We start from the raw sequence: 18,938 nt of genomic DNA, 5'->3' as shown, positions 1-18,938 counted from the left end.
AGGGGTTGAATTGGAGCTGTAGCTGCAGGCCCACACCACAGCCACAGCAACACCAGATCTGAGCAGCATCTGCAGCCTACACTGCAGCTTGTGGCAACCCCAGGCCTTAACCCACTGATTGAGGGCAGAAATTGAACCCATATCCTCACAGAGACCACATCTGGTTCTTAATCTGCTAAGCCACAATGGGAACTCCTGTTTTTTCATTTGTTGTTGTTGTTTTTTAATAGCCATCCTAATAATTGTGAGGTAGCCTCTCTCTTTCTCTCTCTCTTGCCTGTCCTAGTTCTCTTTATTTTCCCCCTTTACATCATATCATCTTCACATCTTAATGGTTTTATCTAATACTGAATAGACAATTTTCTTCCTTTCTAATCTTTTGAATGGTCTAAAAGAAGTACTTGTTAAATATTTCATGGTGTTTGTGGTGTAAAAAAATTCTATATAGCCACTCCAGCCCTCAGGGGGTGCCGCACTCCCACAGAATAGCTGCCAAGCACTGCCAGCCCGCTGCAGGAGCCCCCGCAGCCCAGAAAAGCTACAACAAGCTTGGCCAGGCAGTGAAAACATCTGCCTACATTCTCAGACAGTCCTTCCGAGTCAGGCTGCCCTGAGGAAGAGCCTCTTGGGTTCGCAGAGGCCTAGCTAGCCGCTCCAGCCCTCAGGGGGTGCCACACTCCCGCGGAATAGCTGCCCAGCACCGCCAGCCCCCTGCAGGAGCCCCTGCAGCCAAGAAAAAGCTACAACAAGCTTGGCCAGGCCGTGAAAACATCTGCCTACATTCTCAGACAGTCCTTCTGAGTCAGGCTGCCCTGGGGAAGAGCCTCTTGAGTTTTCAGTGACCCAGATAGCTGCTCCAGCCCTTGGGGGGTGCTGCACTCCTGCAGAAGAGCTGCCCAGCACCACCAGCCCCCTGCAAGAGCCCCACAGCCCAAAAACACCAGAGCAAGCTCTGCCCAGCCAAGTGAAATCTGCTCCCATCATGGTGTGGACCTCTCAGTCCTGTCTGCCCTCAGGAAGTCCTCCTTTGCTTCAGAGAGACCCTATTAGTCCCACATACACTCCAGAAAAGCCACACTGCCTCAAGAAAGACTGACCAACAACACCAGCCCTCAGGAAACATTCCACGGCAGTGAAAAGGCAAACACTGCCCAGCCACGGAGAGTGCAACTGCACCAGGAAAAGGAAAACAACAAGCAAGATGAAAAAGCTGAGAAACCACCCCCAGTTAAACCAACAGGAGAACTCACCTAAAGCAGTCAACAATGAAACAGATCTCTGTGGTCTGACATACCTGGAGTTCAAAAGAGAAATAGTGAAAATACTGAAGGAATTAAGAGAAGATATGAACAGCAATACAGACACCCTCAGAAAGGAACTAGAAAATATAAGGAGGAGACAAGAAAAACTAGAAAATTCATTTGCAGAGATGCAAACTGAACTAAGGGCAGTAAAAACCAGAATGAATAATGCAGAAGAACAAATCAGTGATATGGGAGATAGAATAATGGAAATCACTCAACCCGGTCAACAGACAGAAAACCGAATCAAAAAACTGGAAGGCAATATAAGAGACCTATGGGATAATATAAAGCGGGCCAATCTACGCATAATAGGAATTCCAGAAGGAGTAGAAAAAGATAAGGTAATGGAAAATATATTTGAAGAAATTATCGCTGGAAACTTCCCAAATCTAAAGGCTACTGAGTTCAAGATACAGGAAGCACAGAGGGCCCCAAACAATTTGAACCCAGATAGACCCACACCAAGACACATCATAATAAAAATGGCAAAAGTTAGTGATAAAGAGAGGATCCTAAAGGCAGCAAGAGAAAAGCAGAATGTTACCTACAAGGGAACCCCCATAAGATTATCAGCTGATTTCTCTACAGAATCACTACAGGCCAGGAGGGAATGGCAAGAGATATTTAAAGTGCTAAAAGGAAAAAATATGCAACCTAGAATACTCTATCCAGCAAGAATATCATTTAATATAGAAGGAGAAATAAAAATTTTTTCCAACAAACAAAAGCTAAAAGAATACAGCAATACAAAATCCAGGCTAAAAGAAATACTGAAAGGGCTTCTCTAAACGAAAAAGAAAGGAAGGAAAGAAAGGGAGGAAGAAGGGGGAAAAAAAAAAAAGGAAAAAAATAGGACTGAGGAAACCACAATCAGAGAGCAGTCACTCAAATAAGCCAACATACAGATTTAATCATGAACATGTTTCAAACAAAATAAAATTAAAAAGAAAAAGAGTCATCAAAATCATAAAATGTGGGCAAGGGAAGTTAGGAAATAAATAGACCCTTTTGTTTGTTTGTTTCTCTTAATTTTAATATAGTAATGAAGTGTTTGAACCTACAGGACCATCAGGCTAAAACACACAATTATAGGAAGGGGTTAGCATACTTAAAAGAAAGGGCAACCACAAGCCAAAACCAAACATTGCATTCGCAAAAAATGAAAAAAAAAAAAAAAGACAAAAACACTCAAGCAGAAAATAACCGGAGACCATCCAACCAAAAAAAGAAAAGGAGAATGGAGAACCATAGAATCAACTGGAAGACGAGGTTCAAAATGGCAATAAATAATCATCTATCAATTATCACCTTAAATGTCAATGGACTGAATGCTCCAGTCAAAAGACCACAGAGTGGCTGAGTGGATAAAAAGGCAAAAATCTTCAATATGCTGCCTACAAGAAACTCACCTTAGGACCAAAGATACATATAGATTGAAAGTGAAAGGGTGGGGAAAAATATTTCACGCCAATAGACATGACAGGAGAGCAGGAGTTGCAATACTCATATCAGACAAAATAGACTTTAAAACAAAAGACATAAAGAAAGACAAAGAAGGACACTACTTAATGATTAAGAGATCCATCCAAGGAGAGGATGTTACTATCATCAACATATATGCCCCAAATACAGGAGCACCCAGATACATACAACAAATATTAACAGACATAAAGGGAGAAATTGATGAGAATACAATCATATTAGGAGACTTTAATACCCCACTCACACTAATGGACAGATCCTCTAGACAGAAAACCAATAAAGCAACAGAGATCCTAAAGGAAACAATAGAAAAGTTAAGACTTAATTGATATCTTCAGGACACTACATCCAAAAAAATCAGAATACACATTCTTCTCAAATGCACATGGGATATTCTCAAGAATCGACCACATATTGGGACACAAAGCTAAACTCAACAAATTTAGGAGCATAGAAATTATCTCAAGTATCTTCTCTGACCACAATGCCATGAAATTAGAAATCAACCATGGGAAAAGAAATGAGAAAAAACCTACTACATGGAGACTCAACAACATGCTACTAAAAAACCAATGGGTCAATGAGGAAATCAAGAAGGAAATTAAAAAATACATTGAAACAAATGATAACGAAGACACAACCTCTCAAAATCTATGGGATACTGCAAAAGCAGTGCTCAGAGGGAAATTTATAGCAATACAGGCCTTCCTCAAAAAAGAAGAAAGATGCCAAATTGACAACTTAACCCTCCACCTAAACGAATTAGAAAAAGAACAAAAAAGACCTAAAGTCAGCAGAAGGAAGGAAATTATAAACATCAAAGGAGAAATCAATAAAATAGAGATTCAAAAAACAATAGAGAAAATTAATAAAACTAAGAGCTAGTTCTTTGAGAAGGTAAACAAAATTGACAAACCCCTGGCCAGACTCACTAAAAAGAGGAGAGAAAGATCTCAAATAAATAAAATTATAAATGAAAAAGGACAAATCACAACAGATACTGCAGAAATACAAAAAACCATAAGAAAATACTATGAACAACTATATGCAAACAAATTTGACAATCTGGAAGAAATGGACAATTTTCTAGAATCTTACAGCCTGCTAAAACTGAATCAAGAAGAAACAGATCAACTGAACAGAGCAATCACTAGAAATGAAATTGAAGAGGTCATAAAAACACTCCCTGCAAATAAAAGTCCAGGACCAGATGGCTTCACAGGTGAATTCTATCAAACATAGGATCTGGTGCCCATCCTCCTCAAACTCTTTCAAAAGGTTGAAGAAGAAGGAATACTCCCAAAGACCATCACCCTAATTCCAAAACCAGACAAAGATAACACCAAAAAAGAAAACTATCGCCCAATATCTTTGATGAATATAGATGCAAAAATTCTCAACAAAATTTTATCCAACCGAATCCAACAACATATCAAAAAAATTATACACCATGAACAGGTAGGGTTCATCCCAGGTTCACAAGGATGGTTCAACATACACAAATCAATCAACATCATACACCACATTAACAAAAGAAAAGCCAAAAATCATATGATCATCTCAATAGATGCAGAAAAAGCATTTGACAAAGTCCAACATCCATTCATGATCAAGACCCTTGCCAAAGTGGGTATAGAGGGAACATTCCTGAACATAACCAAAGCCATTTATGATAAACCCACAGCAAATATAATAATGGGGAAAAACTGAAAGCCTTCTCACTCAAATCTGGAAGAAGAAAGGGATGCCCACTCTCACCACTGCTCTTCAACATAGTTTTGGAAGTCCTAGCCACAGCAATAGACAAACAAAGGAAATACAAGGCATCCATATAGGAAGAGAAGAGATCAAACTGTCACTGTATGCAGACGACATGATACTATACATAGAAAACCCTAAGGACTCAACCCAAAAACTACCTGAACCGATCAAAAAAATTAAGCAAAGTAGCAGGATATAAGATTAACATTCAGAAATCAGTCACATTTCTGTATACCAGCAATGAAATATTAGAAAAGGAATACAAAAATACGATACCTTTTAAAATTGCACCTCACAAAATCAAATACCTCGGAATACACCTGACCAAGGAGGTAAAGGACTTATATGCTGAGAACTATAAAACTTTAATCAAAGGAATCAAAGAAGATGTAAAGAAATGGAAAGATATCCCATGCTCCTGGGTTGGAAAAATTAATATTGTAAAAATGGCCATACTACCCAAAGCAATCTATAGATTCAATGCAATCCCTATCAAATTACCCATGACATTTTTCACAGAACTAGAACAAACAATCCAAAAATTTATGTGGAACAAAAGACCCAGAACTGCCAAAGCAATCCTGAGAAACAAAAAACAAGCAGGAGGCATAACTCTCCCAGACTTCAAGAAATATTACAAAGCCACAGTCATCAAAACAGTGTGGTACTGGTATCAAAACAGACAGACAGACCAATGGAACAGAATAGAGAACCCAGAAATAAACTAAGACACCTATGGTCAATTAATCTTTGACAAGGGAGGCAAGAACATAAAATGAGAAAAAGAAAGTCTATTCAGCAAGCATTGCTGGGAAACCTGGACAGCTGCATACAAAGCAATGAAATTAGAACACACCCTCACACCATGCACGAAAATAAACTCAAAATGGCTGAAAGACTTAAATATAAGACAAGACACCATCAAACTCCTAGAAGAAAACATAGGCAAAACACTCTCTGACATCAACATCATGAATATTTTCTCAGGTCAGTCTCCCAAAGCAATCGAAATTAGAGCAAAAATAAACCCATGGGACCTCATCAAACTGAAAAGCTTTTGCACAGCAAAAGAAACCAAAAAGAAAACAAAAAAACAACTTACAGAATGGGAGAAAATAGTGTGAAATGATGCAACAGACAAGGGATTAATCTCTAGAATATATAAGCAACTTATACAACCCAACAGCAAAAAAGCCAATCAATCAATGGAAAAATGGGCAAAAGACCTGAATAGACTGTTCTCCAAGAAAGATATACAGACGGCCAGCAAACACATGAAAAAATGCTCAGCATCGCTGATTATAAGAGAAATGCAAATCAAAACTACCATGAGATACCACCTCACACCAGTCAGAATGGCCATCATTAATAAATCCACAAATAACAAGTGCTGGAGGGGGTGTGGAGAAAAGGGAACCCTCCTGCACTGTTGGTGGGAATGTAAACTGGTACAGCCACTATGGAGAACAGTTTGGAGATACCTTAGAAATCTATACATAGAACTTCCATATGACCCCACAATCCCACTCTTGGGCATATATCCGGACAAAACTCTACTTAAAAGAGACACATGCACCCACATGTTCATTGCAGCACTATTCACAATAGCTAAGACATGGAAACAACCCAAGTGTCCATCAACAGACGACTGGATTAGGAAGATGTGGTATATATATACACAATGGAATACTACTCAGCCATAAAAAAGAATGACATAATGCCATTTGCAGCAACATGGATGGAACTAGAGAATCTCATACTGAGTGAAATGAGTCACAAAGACAAAGACAAATACCATATAATATCACTTATAACTGGAATCTAATATCCAGCACAAATGAACATCTCCACAGGAAAGAAAATCATGGACTTGGAGAATAGACTTGTGGCTGTGTGATGGGAGAGGGAGGGAGTGGGAGGGATCGGGAGCTTGGAGTTAACAGATACAACTTAGAATAGATTTACAAGGAGATCCTGCTGAGTAGCATTGAGAACTATGTCTAGATACTCATGTTGCAACAGAACAAAGGGTGGGGGAAGAAAAATGAATAAATGTAAGGATAACTTGATCCCCATGCTGTACAGTGGGAGAAAAGAAAAAAAAAAAGAAAAAGTCATATGAATTAAAAAAAAAAAGAAAATTCTATAATTGTTCTCGATTTAGACATTTCACAAGGCAATTAAACCACAGATAGGGGCGTTCCCGTTGTTGCTCAGTGTGTTACAAACCAGACTATATCCATGAGGACATAGATTCAATCCCGGGCCTCACTTAGTAGGTTAAGGAACTCCATACATCTCAGGTGCGGCCCTAAAAAGCAAAAAACAAACTCCACAGATATTATAATCCAAGATAAATGATAGCACATTTCATTTTTGAATTTATGCAATCTTATTACACTATTCTGCAAGTGTGTAAATGCCTTCTTTAAAAAAAACTGTAGGAACAAAAAGATAGCCATCTTATCTGTGAATGTCACACACACACACCCCCACACACACACCCCCACACACCTTACATAGTAAAAGACTTTCCCGGAGTTCCCGTCGTGGCGCAGTGGTTAACGAATCCGACTAGGAACCATGAGGTTGCGGGTTCGGTCCCTGCCCTTGCTCAGTGGGTTAACCATCCGGCGTTGCCGTGAGCTATGGTGTAGGTTGCAGACGCGGCTCGGATCCTGCGTTGCTGTGGCTCTGGCGTAGGCCAGCGGCTACAGCTCAGATTAGACCCCTACTCTGGGAATCTCCATATGCCGAGGGAGCGGCCCAAGAAATGGCAAAAAGACAAAAAACAAAAAAAAACAAAAAAAGACTTTCCCAAATCTACATAAGTGTTTTGCAGGGGAAAACATGAACAATTTGCTGATTGCTTACTCTATTCAGACTTTCATAGCCTTGGCATTTCAGGGTTTATATATTATTGGAATTAAATTATCAAATTGTGTAATATAAAACTTAGCTGTGCTTTGAATCTCATCTTCCTACCTTTTGCCGTCTTTTTTTTTTTGTCTTTTTAGAGCTGCAACATGGCACATGGAGGCTCCCAGGCTAGGGGTTGAATCTGAGCTGCAGCTGCCGACCTACGCCACAGCCACAGCAATGCAGGATCCGAGCCCCATCTGTGACCTACACCACAGCTCACGGCAACGCCATATCCTTAACCCACTGGTCGAGGCCAGGGATTGAACCTGCATCCTCTTGGATACTAGTTAGGTTTGTTAATTGCTGAGCCATGATGGGAACTCCCCTTTTGCCATCTTTATTCACTGGAATAGAGAATCCCTGTGGCTCAGGTTTACATAAGTAAATATTCAGTAAGTCACGGAACATCTCTGATCTTGAAGAGGCACACTTACAGTTAAATGCTAAACCACCTCTATTTCAAACAGTGCAAACAATGACAGCCTGACAGCCAGATGGTTGAATAAAGCTCACCCACGCACATTTCACAGAGCATGGAAACCACTGTTAATGAACAGCTATCTCACTGTGGTTTTGATTGGTATTTCCCCAGTGATTCCTCATGTTGAGCATCCTTTCATATGCTTTTTGGCCATTGCTATGTTATTCTTTAAAGCACAGGTTTAAAACTCAGTTTAATGTAAGTGCCCAGCAAGTAAGCAAATGAAGTGGGTAGAGGGGAAACAACTAGAATTCTCACATGGCAGCTGGTAAAAGAAAATAGCTATAACTTTTTAGAAAGCAAAGTGTCAGTATCTATTAATATTTAAAATATGCCATACCCCTGATGCAGCAGTCTCACTTTAGGAATTTACTCAATACAAACAAAAGAATCTTTGTGTGTATATGTGTATACATGTGTGTATATATACATGTGTATATACATATGTTTATACTGTGTGTGTACATATGTATGTGCATACATGTGTATATATATATACATGTGTATATACACACATATATAAACCTTATAGACACATATATACAGATATATATGTATATTGGTTATATATATTGCTTTTGTTTCCTGTATATACACGAAAAATGCTTAGTGTAATAGCAAAATTTCTGGAAGCAAAGTGAATGTTCATCAGTGGTGCAAAAGTCAAACTATATAATCCATATTATAGATATTATGCTGCTTTCAAATCATGAATTTCATATATTTGTACTGACCTAAGTACAAATTAATGACATATTATTAGATTAAAGAAAGGTTGGGTATGCAGATCTAATATGTAGATCTCATAGGCCTCTTTTTAATTTATAAAAACAGAAGGAAAAATATATATTCATATAGTTTGACTATATTTGCAAAGAACAGGGGAAAGTGTAGAAGGCTAACCTTAACACTGACCACTTGGTTGGGGTGAGGGGGATTATTAGCCTTTTTAAAAATCTCTCCACTAACTGACTTATTTTAATGAGCACAAATTGATTTTTTAAGCATAAAAATTTAAAGAAAAAAAAGGCAAAACAAATAATACTTTAGCAGCCTTTCTGGATCACACGGATTAAATTATTCCCTCTGAAATAAAGTGATCATCTGTTTGCCACAGGAAAACCTAAAATTGCGTTTTGAAATGGACCAGAGGGTGGGGAAGTTGGAAAAGAAAAGAAAAATAAGAGAATCTGGAACAATCAGTAAAAGATATAGAAACAGAAGACAAGGTTCTGATCCATACAGAAAAGGAGGTTTATGGTCAGAGCTCCAACGAAAGAGATAACCAAGTAAAGACCACAGTTTGTATTTGTTCAGAGCTCTGCAGTTTCCAGAAACGCTCTCACATACATTGTCTCATTTAATCCTCAGTAAGGATAATCAGGCAGGTGGGATTACCCTTATTTTTCATATGAGGAAAAAAGAGCTTAAAGACCCCATATGTGATTTGATCAGGTCACAGAGCTTGAAAGTGACAGTTTAAACCCTCCTAACTGCAAGTTCAGGAGAGCAACCAGAGAAGCCAAGGAGCAAAGGAGGAAGCTGCAATAATCTCTGCAACAAATGCAGAGGGTTCCAGACCCAGATGCGGCAGCGAGCAGTGAGCGGCAGAGCCACTGAAGCACAAGGGGCAGCTGCTTGCTGTGAAACAGAAGCTCCTTACAAGAACTAATGCCTTTGACTCAACCACCCTGGGGGTAGATGCCAATATTCTCCCTAATAAGACAACCAATGCCCTTTGGGGTCTATAACCTACCCAGCACCACACAACTAGTAAAATGGCAGAACCACGTATCAATCAGAATGGAGACTGGAAGTGGCCTTGGAGACCCCAGGTGAAAGGTCACGGAGAGGTGGGGTGGGGATCCCAGGGAGGAGCTGGAGCAGCTTGGGCAGCAGAGGTGCCTTTGTGGGGCTTGGGGCAACAGCTATTTATCAAGAAGTGTGGAAATATTTCAGTATTGTAGCAAATAGTGTAGACATACAAGTATACATTGCCCTGAGCAGATGCAAGACTCCGTCCCACATCTGCTGACTCCAAAAGCCATGCTTTTTACTCTCACCTCTCTCTACCCCAACTAACTCCACCCTTATCACAATATCCTCCCATCGTCACCTAACTATCCGAGAGATTCATGTCTGAGCCTACTTGGTATAGAACATGACAGATCTTTGCACCATCCTACTGACCATTTATAAAATTTTAATAAAATAACTTTTTTTTCTTTTCATGAATACAACTGCCTTCTGTTTGTTTGTTTGTTTGGCTGCACACACAGCATGTGGAAGTTCCTAGGCCAGGGACTGAACCCTGTAACCAGGGCCGCAGTAGTGGCAATGCTGGATCCTTAACCCTCTGCACCACCAGGGAGCTCTTACAAGTGCCTTCTTAAAAGAGGAGATTCCTTTGACGAGAAGCCCTCTGGGAACTCCTAAGCACTTTGATGGTATTACAGTTCTAATAATCAATGATCTGAGAATTGCTGAACATCTGCGAAGAAGAAACTGGCAATCTGGATGGAGGAAGGAGAGGAGGAAACATGGGAAATGCGAAGACAAGGGGCCAGGGAGTTGTTACGAGGCTGAGGGCTGTTCAGGACTTTTCAAAAGTCCCCACTGGGGTAACCAATTAGGCACTTAAAAAAACTGGGTGTCTGATGTTTGAATTGAAAGGTATTTGCCTTGATACAGCATAAAGCCTTCCTCTGCCTATCCCTGCACCAGCAACGGTTGGCACAGCTCACATTCTCTGAAGAAGGGATTTAGTGCTGGTTGGGAAAGGGCTTGAGTTTCATGCTGTGTCCACTTGAGCAGGACAGCATGTTTGAGGCTCACATTGTATTTCCAATGGACAGTGCTGCTGTGGACAACCCCTTTCAGACAGTGTCCCGTAAAGGGAAAGAAAACTATGGAAATGTACCTAGAGGGAGAAGTTGTATCAAGAAAGTTTATTTGTAACGTATGTTTCCCAAAGGCGAAAGAGGGTAGAGGAGGGATAAATTAAGAGTTTAGGGTTAGCAGATACAAACTACTATATATGAAATAGATGAAAAACAGTTTCCGTCATGGCTCAGCAGAAATGAATCTGACTAGTATCCACGAGGACACAGGCTTGATCCCTGGCCTCAATCAGTGAATTAAGAATCCAGTGTTGCCCTGAGCTGTGGTGGAGGTTGCAGACGTGGCTCAGATCTGGTGTTGCTGTGGCTGTGGTGCAGGCTGGCAGCTACAGCTCTGATTTGACCCCTAGCCTGGGAACCTCTATATGCCACAGATGCAGCCCTGAAAAAAAAAAAGGATAAATAAGAACTATATTCAATACTTGTAATAAACCATAGTGGAAAAGAATATTAAAACTTAGATAGATATTCATGGCAGGTTTTCTAACAGCATGCATACTTTGAGATCTATGGAGACCTTATAAAATTCCCCCCACAACTGATTCCTGTTCACAGATTCCAAATCCAAACAAATGATAATAAAGACCATAAAAAATTTTTTAAAAATTAGAGAAGTAATGCATTTGGGATTAATTATTGCTTACACTTACATTATATGTATGTATAAATATGCTTATACAAACATGTACACATAATAGTCTAAAAAAGAGTTGTTTTTAAGAACTTTTTTCATAGAATTGTAGGGATGGAATGAGATGAAGCATATAATAAGCTTAGAACAATATTTTCCACATAGTAACTCCTCAGTGTGTTCACTATTATTATTGCTTCTCTAATGATGTATGGGGGAGGGAAGGAGCGAGGAGAGGGAAGGGGAGGAAAAGAGGAGGAGGAAGAGGAAAGATGCAGGCTGTCTTACTCTTTGTGTGTCCTCTGAAGCATCAACAAGTCCCGCTTTTGGTCCACCAGCTGGTGCAGGATGGCTTTCCTCTTGTGGTTAGCAGCTGCCTCCAGCTGGTGCTTCAGGCAATTCTGTTCTCGCTTTTGCCTTTCCATCATCAGCTCACCCTCATTCTTCCCAAAGATGGGCTCAGAAGAGTCTGGCTCAAACATGGGCAGCTGGGGGTATCTGTTCTTTATCTGAAGCAGGGACACACATAATGCAGGTCATAATTATACCAGGGAATAGACTATGCACAAGGCTGTGACAGAGCAAAAACCAGTAACTTGGAGGAAGGAACAGGGCCTCAAAAACCACCAAATAAGTAATACAGAAGGGTATTCGTAACACTACAGGATTTATACATTCTTTTAGAATTACAGCACTACAAATTTTTAAAGTAATAATTATCCCTTTACCTGTGCATCCAAAGCTCTCTTGTAACACTGTGTTTCTTCCATCTTATCTTTTATATATTTGGCTCTTTGTGCAGCAAGTCTGGCAGTCAAGAATAAGAAAAGGTGGGGGCACAGTTTGTTACAGGGTCTTTAGTAATACAGATTAACATCAACAAAACATGTTTGGTAAGGGATAAGAGCCTGGTAAGCAAAAAGTGATATTTCCTTCTAGGAACTTTCATTTTAAGAAGAGAGTGATTCAGGAGTTCCCGTCGTGGCGCAGTGGTTAACGAATCCGACTAGGAACCATGAGGTTGCGGGTTCGGTCCCTGCCCTTGCTCAGTGGGTTAAGGATCTGGCGTTGCCGTGAGCTGTGGTGTAGCTTGCAGACGCGGCTCGGATCCCACGGCTCTGGCGTAGGCCAGTGGCTACAGCTCCGATTCGACCCCTAGCCTGGGAATCTCCATATGCCGCAGGAGCAGCCCAAAGAAATAGCAAAAAGACAAAAAAAAAAAAAGAAGAGAGTGATTCAAATCCATAGGCTAATGGACAATGTGTTGGACATGGACAGACAGGCAGGTATAAGCAAATGACCATACTGGCCAAATGCACCACTATTAACACAGGCACCCCTCCTCCCCCATCATTCACAGCACCCCCCCACACCCAGGGCCCCCATGCTTTAAAAAAAAATCTAGAAAGGAAAGCAGGAAGTATCTATTCATTCTATAAAGTAGTTCATCGTAAGCTTCCTTTTTCAGAAAAGTGATCTTTCCTATTATAAAATGATTATAGGACTTCCCACTGTGGCACAATGGGATCGGTGGCTTCTTGGGAGCACTGGGACACAGGTTCGATCCCTGGCCTGGCACAGTGGGTTAAGGATCTGGCATTGCTCAGGTCTGATCCCTGGCAGGGGAACTCTATATGCTGTGGGGCAGCCAAAAAAGAAAAAAAGAATGAATCTATTATATGCAACCTCCACATGACATAAAGTATGTATAATGGAACATATGCATTTTATAGAAACTTAATGTTTTGGTCACAGAAAGCAGCTGCTTGCTTGTTTTAAGAGCCTCTCTCACACCACAGTGGCCTCCTTAATTGCTCTCCTGACCTCCGCAGTGGAAGTGTGGCCCCTGCAGGCACGTTTGAACTCTGTGGCCCTGACCCATCCCAAGCCTCAGATGACCCAAGCAGCACCAATCAGATTCTCTTTCCTGAAAATTTGGAATGGAGACTGAAATTCAACAGTTGAGCTGGAAGAAAGACCATGTGAGCTAAGAAGCTGTGGGTGTGAGCAGTTGGAAAGCTTTTTTTTTACATGCGTTTTAGTCCCTGGTTCCACTGCACCTGGGTCCTCCATATATTCCTGCCCTCAGGTGCCAAGGGACACCCCTTCATATTTATTATAAAACTCAGCTTTGCCTTGAAGTCACCTGGAAATAGCTGGGAATGAATCCTCTTTAAGATATGTCTCTTTTTCTATCTCCCAGGATTAGTGACCACAAAACAATACAAAATGATACCCTGTAATTAAAGTTATTATAAACTAGCAATCATTGCTGTGATCATAATTATGATAGTACCGGCTTCTTCATGTTTCTAATGAAGTTCCATACTACCTGCTAGCTGGGTTAGTTTGCTCAGTTGGTTACAGGTGTGCTAATGAAACTACCAATGCTGATTTGGTCCCACATGGAAATTAGTGTCACATAACCATTTTGAATTCATGTTTCAGGGCATGTCTGGCTAGACTCACTCCTCTGTGAGCTGCACTTGTTCCAGGCGATCCATCAACTCTCTGTTCTGTCTCTGCTTTATATCCTTTCCCCGTCTGTAATCCACTTGTTTTAGGAGACTTTGGGAATATGCCTCTTGCTTAAAAGCATTAATCTCAGGACTGAGTGGCCGTTTATCAAACAGGAAGGATTTCTAGAATGAAAGAGAAGCATCTCATTTGTTCTCAGTAATAAAAAGCAACAAAGAATAATCATTCGAAAGACTAAAATCAATCAGAAAGTATTGATTCAGTTATAACATGTGCCCAGTTCTCAACACATTGACCAGCGAGTGACCCACAGGATAATATGAGTGTGCTCAAGGATGAATCTGAACTGAACTGACCAAAGGCCCATCGCTGAGAGATGGAATAGTCCTAGTACTTACAACACACACACTGAAAGGAGGAGGACTTCTGAGTGAGTCCAGAAGCATGAGCAAGGACTGCAAGGAAGTGGAAGACAGAGAACTGAACATCTACTCTGGGCCTGGCCATTCTAGGCACTGGGAACCCATCAGTGATGGAGAACAGAGATCCACAGAGAGCCCTGCTCTCACTGAGGCTGCATGCTGGTGCAGGAGATGGGCGGCCAATGAGCAAACAACACAGAGATGATATAAGTGCTATGAAGCCCTCACAGTGAGTGACTGGGTGGGATCAGGCTAAATTGGCTTAGAGAAGGCTTTTATTAGGAAGCTCCAACCTTCACAACCCTCTTTTTACCTCTCCCACATTACAGAGAGTGGATCCGAATGCTCACAAATAGGGTAGGTATCAGCAATAGAAATTTTGAAAAGACTTACATAAAATTCAGGTTTCTCATTCTTGTGGATTCTTATAGCTTCAGCAACTCCAAGATTATAAGCAGCATTTTTTTGATTCTGTTCCCTACTAGCCAGACTTCTCATCTTTAAAAAAAAAAAAATCACATATTGGAAGAAAGCCTTTCAAAAATTTAATTCTGCTACATTAAAATAATCCAGCCAAGGTAGCAACTTGCCTTTTGGAGGCAGTGGTACTTTTTGATGTGTCCATAGATTTTCTTTTTTTTAAGTAGGCTGGGAAAGTGTTTTTGTTTCCTATTCTTGGGCTCTAGGTACTACCTCTCCAGGAAGGGAAGGTTTCATGAGTGGTTACCTATGATATCACCAGTGCAGGAAAGGGCAGTAGGATGAGTTATTGGAGATGACAGAAATCTGCATAAAGCAGAGGTGAAGGTGCCATTCCATCTTTACTTGAGAAAGGTCATAAATTTCAAGGGCAAAGCCTTGGCTGGGATTAATCTCAATCAAAAATAAAGCTAGGGAGTTCCCGTCGTGGCGCAGTGGTTAACGAATCCGACTAAGAACCATGAGGTTGCGGGTTCGGTCCCTGCCCTTGCTCAGTGGGTTAACGATCCGGCGTTGCTGTGAGCTGTTGTGTAGGTCGCAGACGCGGCTCCGATCCTGCGTTGCTGTGGCTCTGGTGTAGGCCGGGGGCTACAGCTCCGATTGGACCCCTAGCCTGGGAACCTCCATATGCCGCGGGAGCGGCCCAAAGAAATAGCAAACAGACAAAAAAAAGAAATAAATAAAATAAAGCTATATATTGGGGAGTTACCATCGTGGCTCAATGGAAACAAATCCAACTAGTATCCATGAGGATGTGAGTTCAACCCTGGCCTCGATCAGTGGGTTAAAGATCCAGTGTTGCCGTGAGCTGTGGTGTAGGTCGAGGACAAGGCTCTGATCCTGTGTTGCTGTGGCTGTGGTGTAGACTGGCAGGTGTAGCTCCAATTCGATCCCTAGCCTGGGAAATTCCATAGGCTGCAAATGCAGCCCTGAAAAGCAAAAGCAAAAAAAAAAAAAAAAAAAGCCATATAATCCAGGAATTCCACCTTTACACGGTAGTCCTTGGGGTGGGAGGTGGGGGGAATCAGTGACTCATGCAAACATCAGCTTCATGGATATTCCTCCCAGGGTTCTTTACTATTAGTGGAAACTTGGATACAACTTGAGTTTTAGTTTATTTAGCAGTAAATAAGTTACAATACAGACATGTGATGGAATTTTTGAATGCTGTCCCACGTTAAACACTCCTTAACCAAGGCGCTGACCTACCTGCTCTTTAAAGAGAGCCTCCTGGTCTTTCAGCATTTGGTACTGCTGTATGAGCCGCTCATCCTCCACCTCCTTCCTCCGCCTCTCCTCACTGCAGTACAGTGGAGTATTCCGCTGGGCTCGTTGCAAGCATACATAACACATTTCCTGTAACACCAAGTTTTAAGTCAAATTGATTTTTACCTTTTACTTTTGCCCTCATGATCCCTTCCCAAGCTCTCCAAAGGCTAGGTGTATCAAGAGGTATATGTCATAAAAGGATGTATAGATGATAGGAGCCAAATGAGATTTTTCAGAGGGGGCCCCACAAATGTGCAAGGGGATTCACTAAACTCTTGCTTGGACAAATGGTTTATAGTAATTGAAAATTAGAAAGAGCTTTCTCAACCCTATTTCTGTTAGCTTGTAGATTTGGACTGGTGGACTGATCACACAGTCCACTTATGAGTCCTGAGTACTTGAGTCATACGCATATAGTAAAGAAACAGCAATTCCCAGAATTCTCATTGAGCAACAGAAGTCAGAGGAACATTCTGACTGGGTTATGTTTGTTTGAAGACACTGTACCTGTCCTGCCCTATTATGATCCTGGCAAGAAAGGGCTGGAGACATTTGAAGCTTCATTTCATTGTCATTTTTCACACCACCTGGAAATGATAGGCTATGAAAGCAATGTAACATTAATTAATGTTAATATGGGCTGCTATCAATGATCAGTTATCAATGATTATTTTATTTTATTTTGTCTTTTCTAGGGCCGCACCCATGGCATATGGAGGTTCCCAGGCTAGGGGTCTAATCAGAGCTGTAGCCACCAGCCTACGCCAGAGCCACAGCAACGCGGGATCCGAGCCACATCTCTGACCTACAGCACAGCTCATGGCATCGCTGGATCCTTAACCCACTGAGCGAGGCCAGGGATCGAACCCACAACCTCATGGTTCCTAGTCGGATTCGTTAACTGCTGAGCCGTGACAGGAACTCCCATCAATGATAATTTTAGAAGCAAGTATAAACATAGTAAAATGAAAAATATCTCCGTGGTTTTCTTTAAAACATCTACATGTACAGAGGTTAATAATGTAGGCTTTGTGTCAGATAAACCTAGGTTGAATCCCGGCTTTCTTTATTAAAAGCTGACTGGCAATAGACAAGCTGGATAATCTTACATATTTGGTAGTCTCAGGTACCAATGTGGTGAAATTGGGATAAAAATCTATTCATTCTACAGAGATGTACTATGTACTTACTATGTACACTGCTCTAAGCATGAGAGATGCCGTGAAGAACAAAACATACATACGAAAAAAGCTCTATTCTCATGGAATTAACATGTTGACAGGGACAGACAGCCAATAGAGAAGATAAATGAGTGAATTTTATGGTCTGTTTGATGGCAGTATGTGCCATACAATGTTGGAAGAATGAAGTTAATCATGAACAGAATGGCCCTGGGAAGTTCTGACCAAAAAGGTGAAATTTGAGCAAATACCTGCAAGGAAGTAAAGGGATTACAATAATCAGATATCTGATGGAAAGAATCAGGCAGTGCAAAATCCTAGAAGTGGGAGCATGCTGTGTTCAGTGAACATGGCAAGAGATGAGTTAGTGAGTGAAAGTAGGAGAGATCAGAAATCAGGCAGGATCTTGAAGGCCATAGTAAAGACTTTAGCTTTCACTTTGGGTGAGAATGGGAAGCCACTGGAGGGTAGAGTGTCCAGTACTAGTGATAGGGATGGAGTAGGCACAGGTGCTTGTAGAAGTCCCAGTGAGGGACTAGATAAAGAGGGAAACTTAGGGGACTGTGGGAGATCACTGTAGGTTAATAAATGCTCAAGAAGGCCATCAGCACAAGGCAGACTTGCTTGACAAGTGGAGGTGCGAGAATTGCCTCAGGTTTTTGGGTTGGGGATGGGATGAGGCCTGCGTTGTTATTCAGACCAAGGACAGGAGTTTGAGGACTGCCCTTCTGCTGATCTGAATACACACCTTACCAAGGAGGAGCTACTACTCCCAGAAAGGAAGAGGTGGTCTTTTCTGACCCCCACTCCCCTTGGAAGATAAAACTATAGCCCAGTTTTGTTTAAAATGTATGTATATTTCAAGTACATATATATATGTGTGTGTGTGCATGTGTGTATAATATGCATTGAAATGAAGAATATATGCCATAATGTTAACAGAACGTTTCCTCTATTTAGTAGGGTTATGGATGACTTTTTTTGCATCTCTTGCTTATCTCATTTCTTCTAAAATTTCTGTGACAAACATGTATTACTTTAGCAATCAGAAGAAAAAAAACATTGGTCAACTTCTATAGGAAACATTTACTAGGGCTCTCTGATAATCACTCCCCCCTCTTGGGAGCCTCTGTACTTTCTTTTTTTTTTTTTTTGTCCCTTTGCTATTTCTTGGGCCGCTCCCGTGGCACACGGAGGTTCCCAGGCTAGGGGTCCAATCGGAGCTGCAGTCTCTGGCCTATGCCAGAGCCACAGCAACACGGGATCCGAGCCGCGTATGCAACCCACACCACAGCCCACGGCAACGCCGGATCATCAACCCACTGAGCAAGCGTAGGGACCGAACTGACCGAACTCGCAACCTCACGGTTCCCAGTCGGATTCGTCGACCACTGCACCACGACAGGAACTCCCCTCTGTACTTTCTTTTGCTATCTCCATCACGGGCATTATTTTTTTTTAATCATCATTCTCCTAAGACTATAAGTTTTGGAGTTTCCCTGTGATCTACTGGGTTAAAGATCCAACGCTGTCACTGCTGTGGCTCAGGTCACTGCTGTGGCGTGGTTTCCATCCCTGGCCCTGGAATTTCCACATGCTGTAGGTGTGGCCAAAAAAAAAAAAGAAA

General features: G+C 41.3%; 1 protein-coding gene across 7 annotated transcripts in view; it reads right to left on the bottom strand.

Moving 5' to 3' along the window:
- Positions 1-18,938, bottom strand: part of CCDC81 (coiled-coil domain containing 81) — a 57,884-nt gene that overhangs the window by 5,420 nt on the left and 33,526 nt on the right. For all 7 annotated transcript variants that reach the window (XM_047752805.1, XM_047752804.1, XM_047752803.1 and 4 more), the window contains 6 exons: positions 16,638-16,731; positions 16,071-16,217; positions 14,775-14,879; positions 13,951-14,123; positions 12,210-12,288; positions 11,770-11,990 (listed from right to left, as the gene is read on the bottom strand). In XM_047752805.1, coding sequence (XP_047608761.1) covers positions 11,770-11,990; positions 12,210-12,288; positions 13,951-14,123; positions 14,775-14,879; positions 16,071-16,217; positions 16,638-16,731 — 819 coding nt within the window. The remainder of the gene's footprint in view (positions 1-11,769; positions 11,991-12,209; positions 12,289-13,950; positions 14,124-14,774; positions 14,880-16,070; positions 16,218-16,637; positions 16,732-18,938) is intronic.

Source organism: Phacochoerus africanus, chromosome 11, assembly GCF_016906955.1.
Source record: "Phacochoerus africanus isolate WHEZ1 chromosome 11, ROS_Pafr_v1, whole genome shotgun sequence".
Lineage (NCBI taxonomy): Eukaryota > Metazoa > Chordata > Mammalia > Artiodactyla > Suidae > Phacochoerus > Phacochoerus africanus.
Note: the sequence above shows the minus strand (reverse complement) of the source record. Positions and strands in the feature narration are given on the sequence as shown.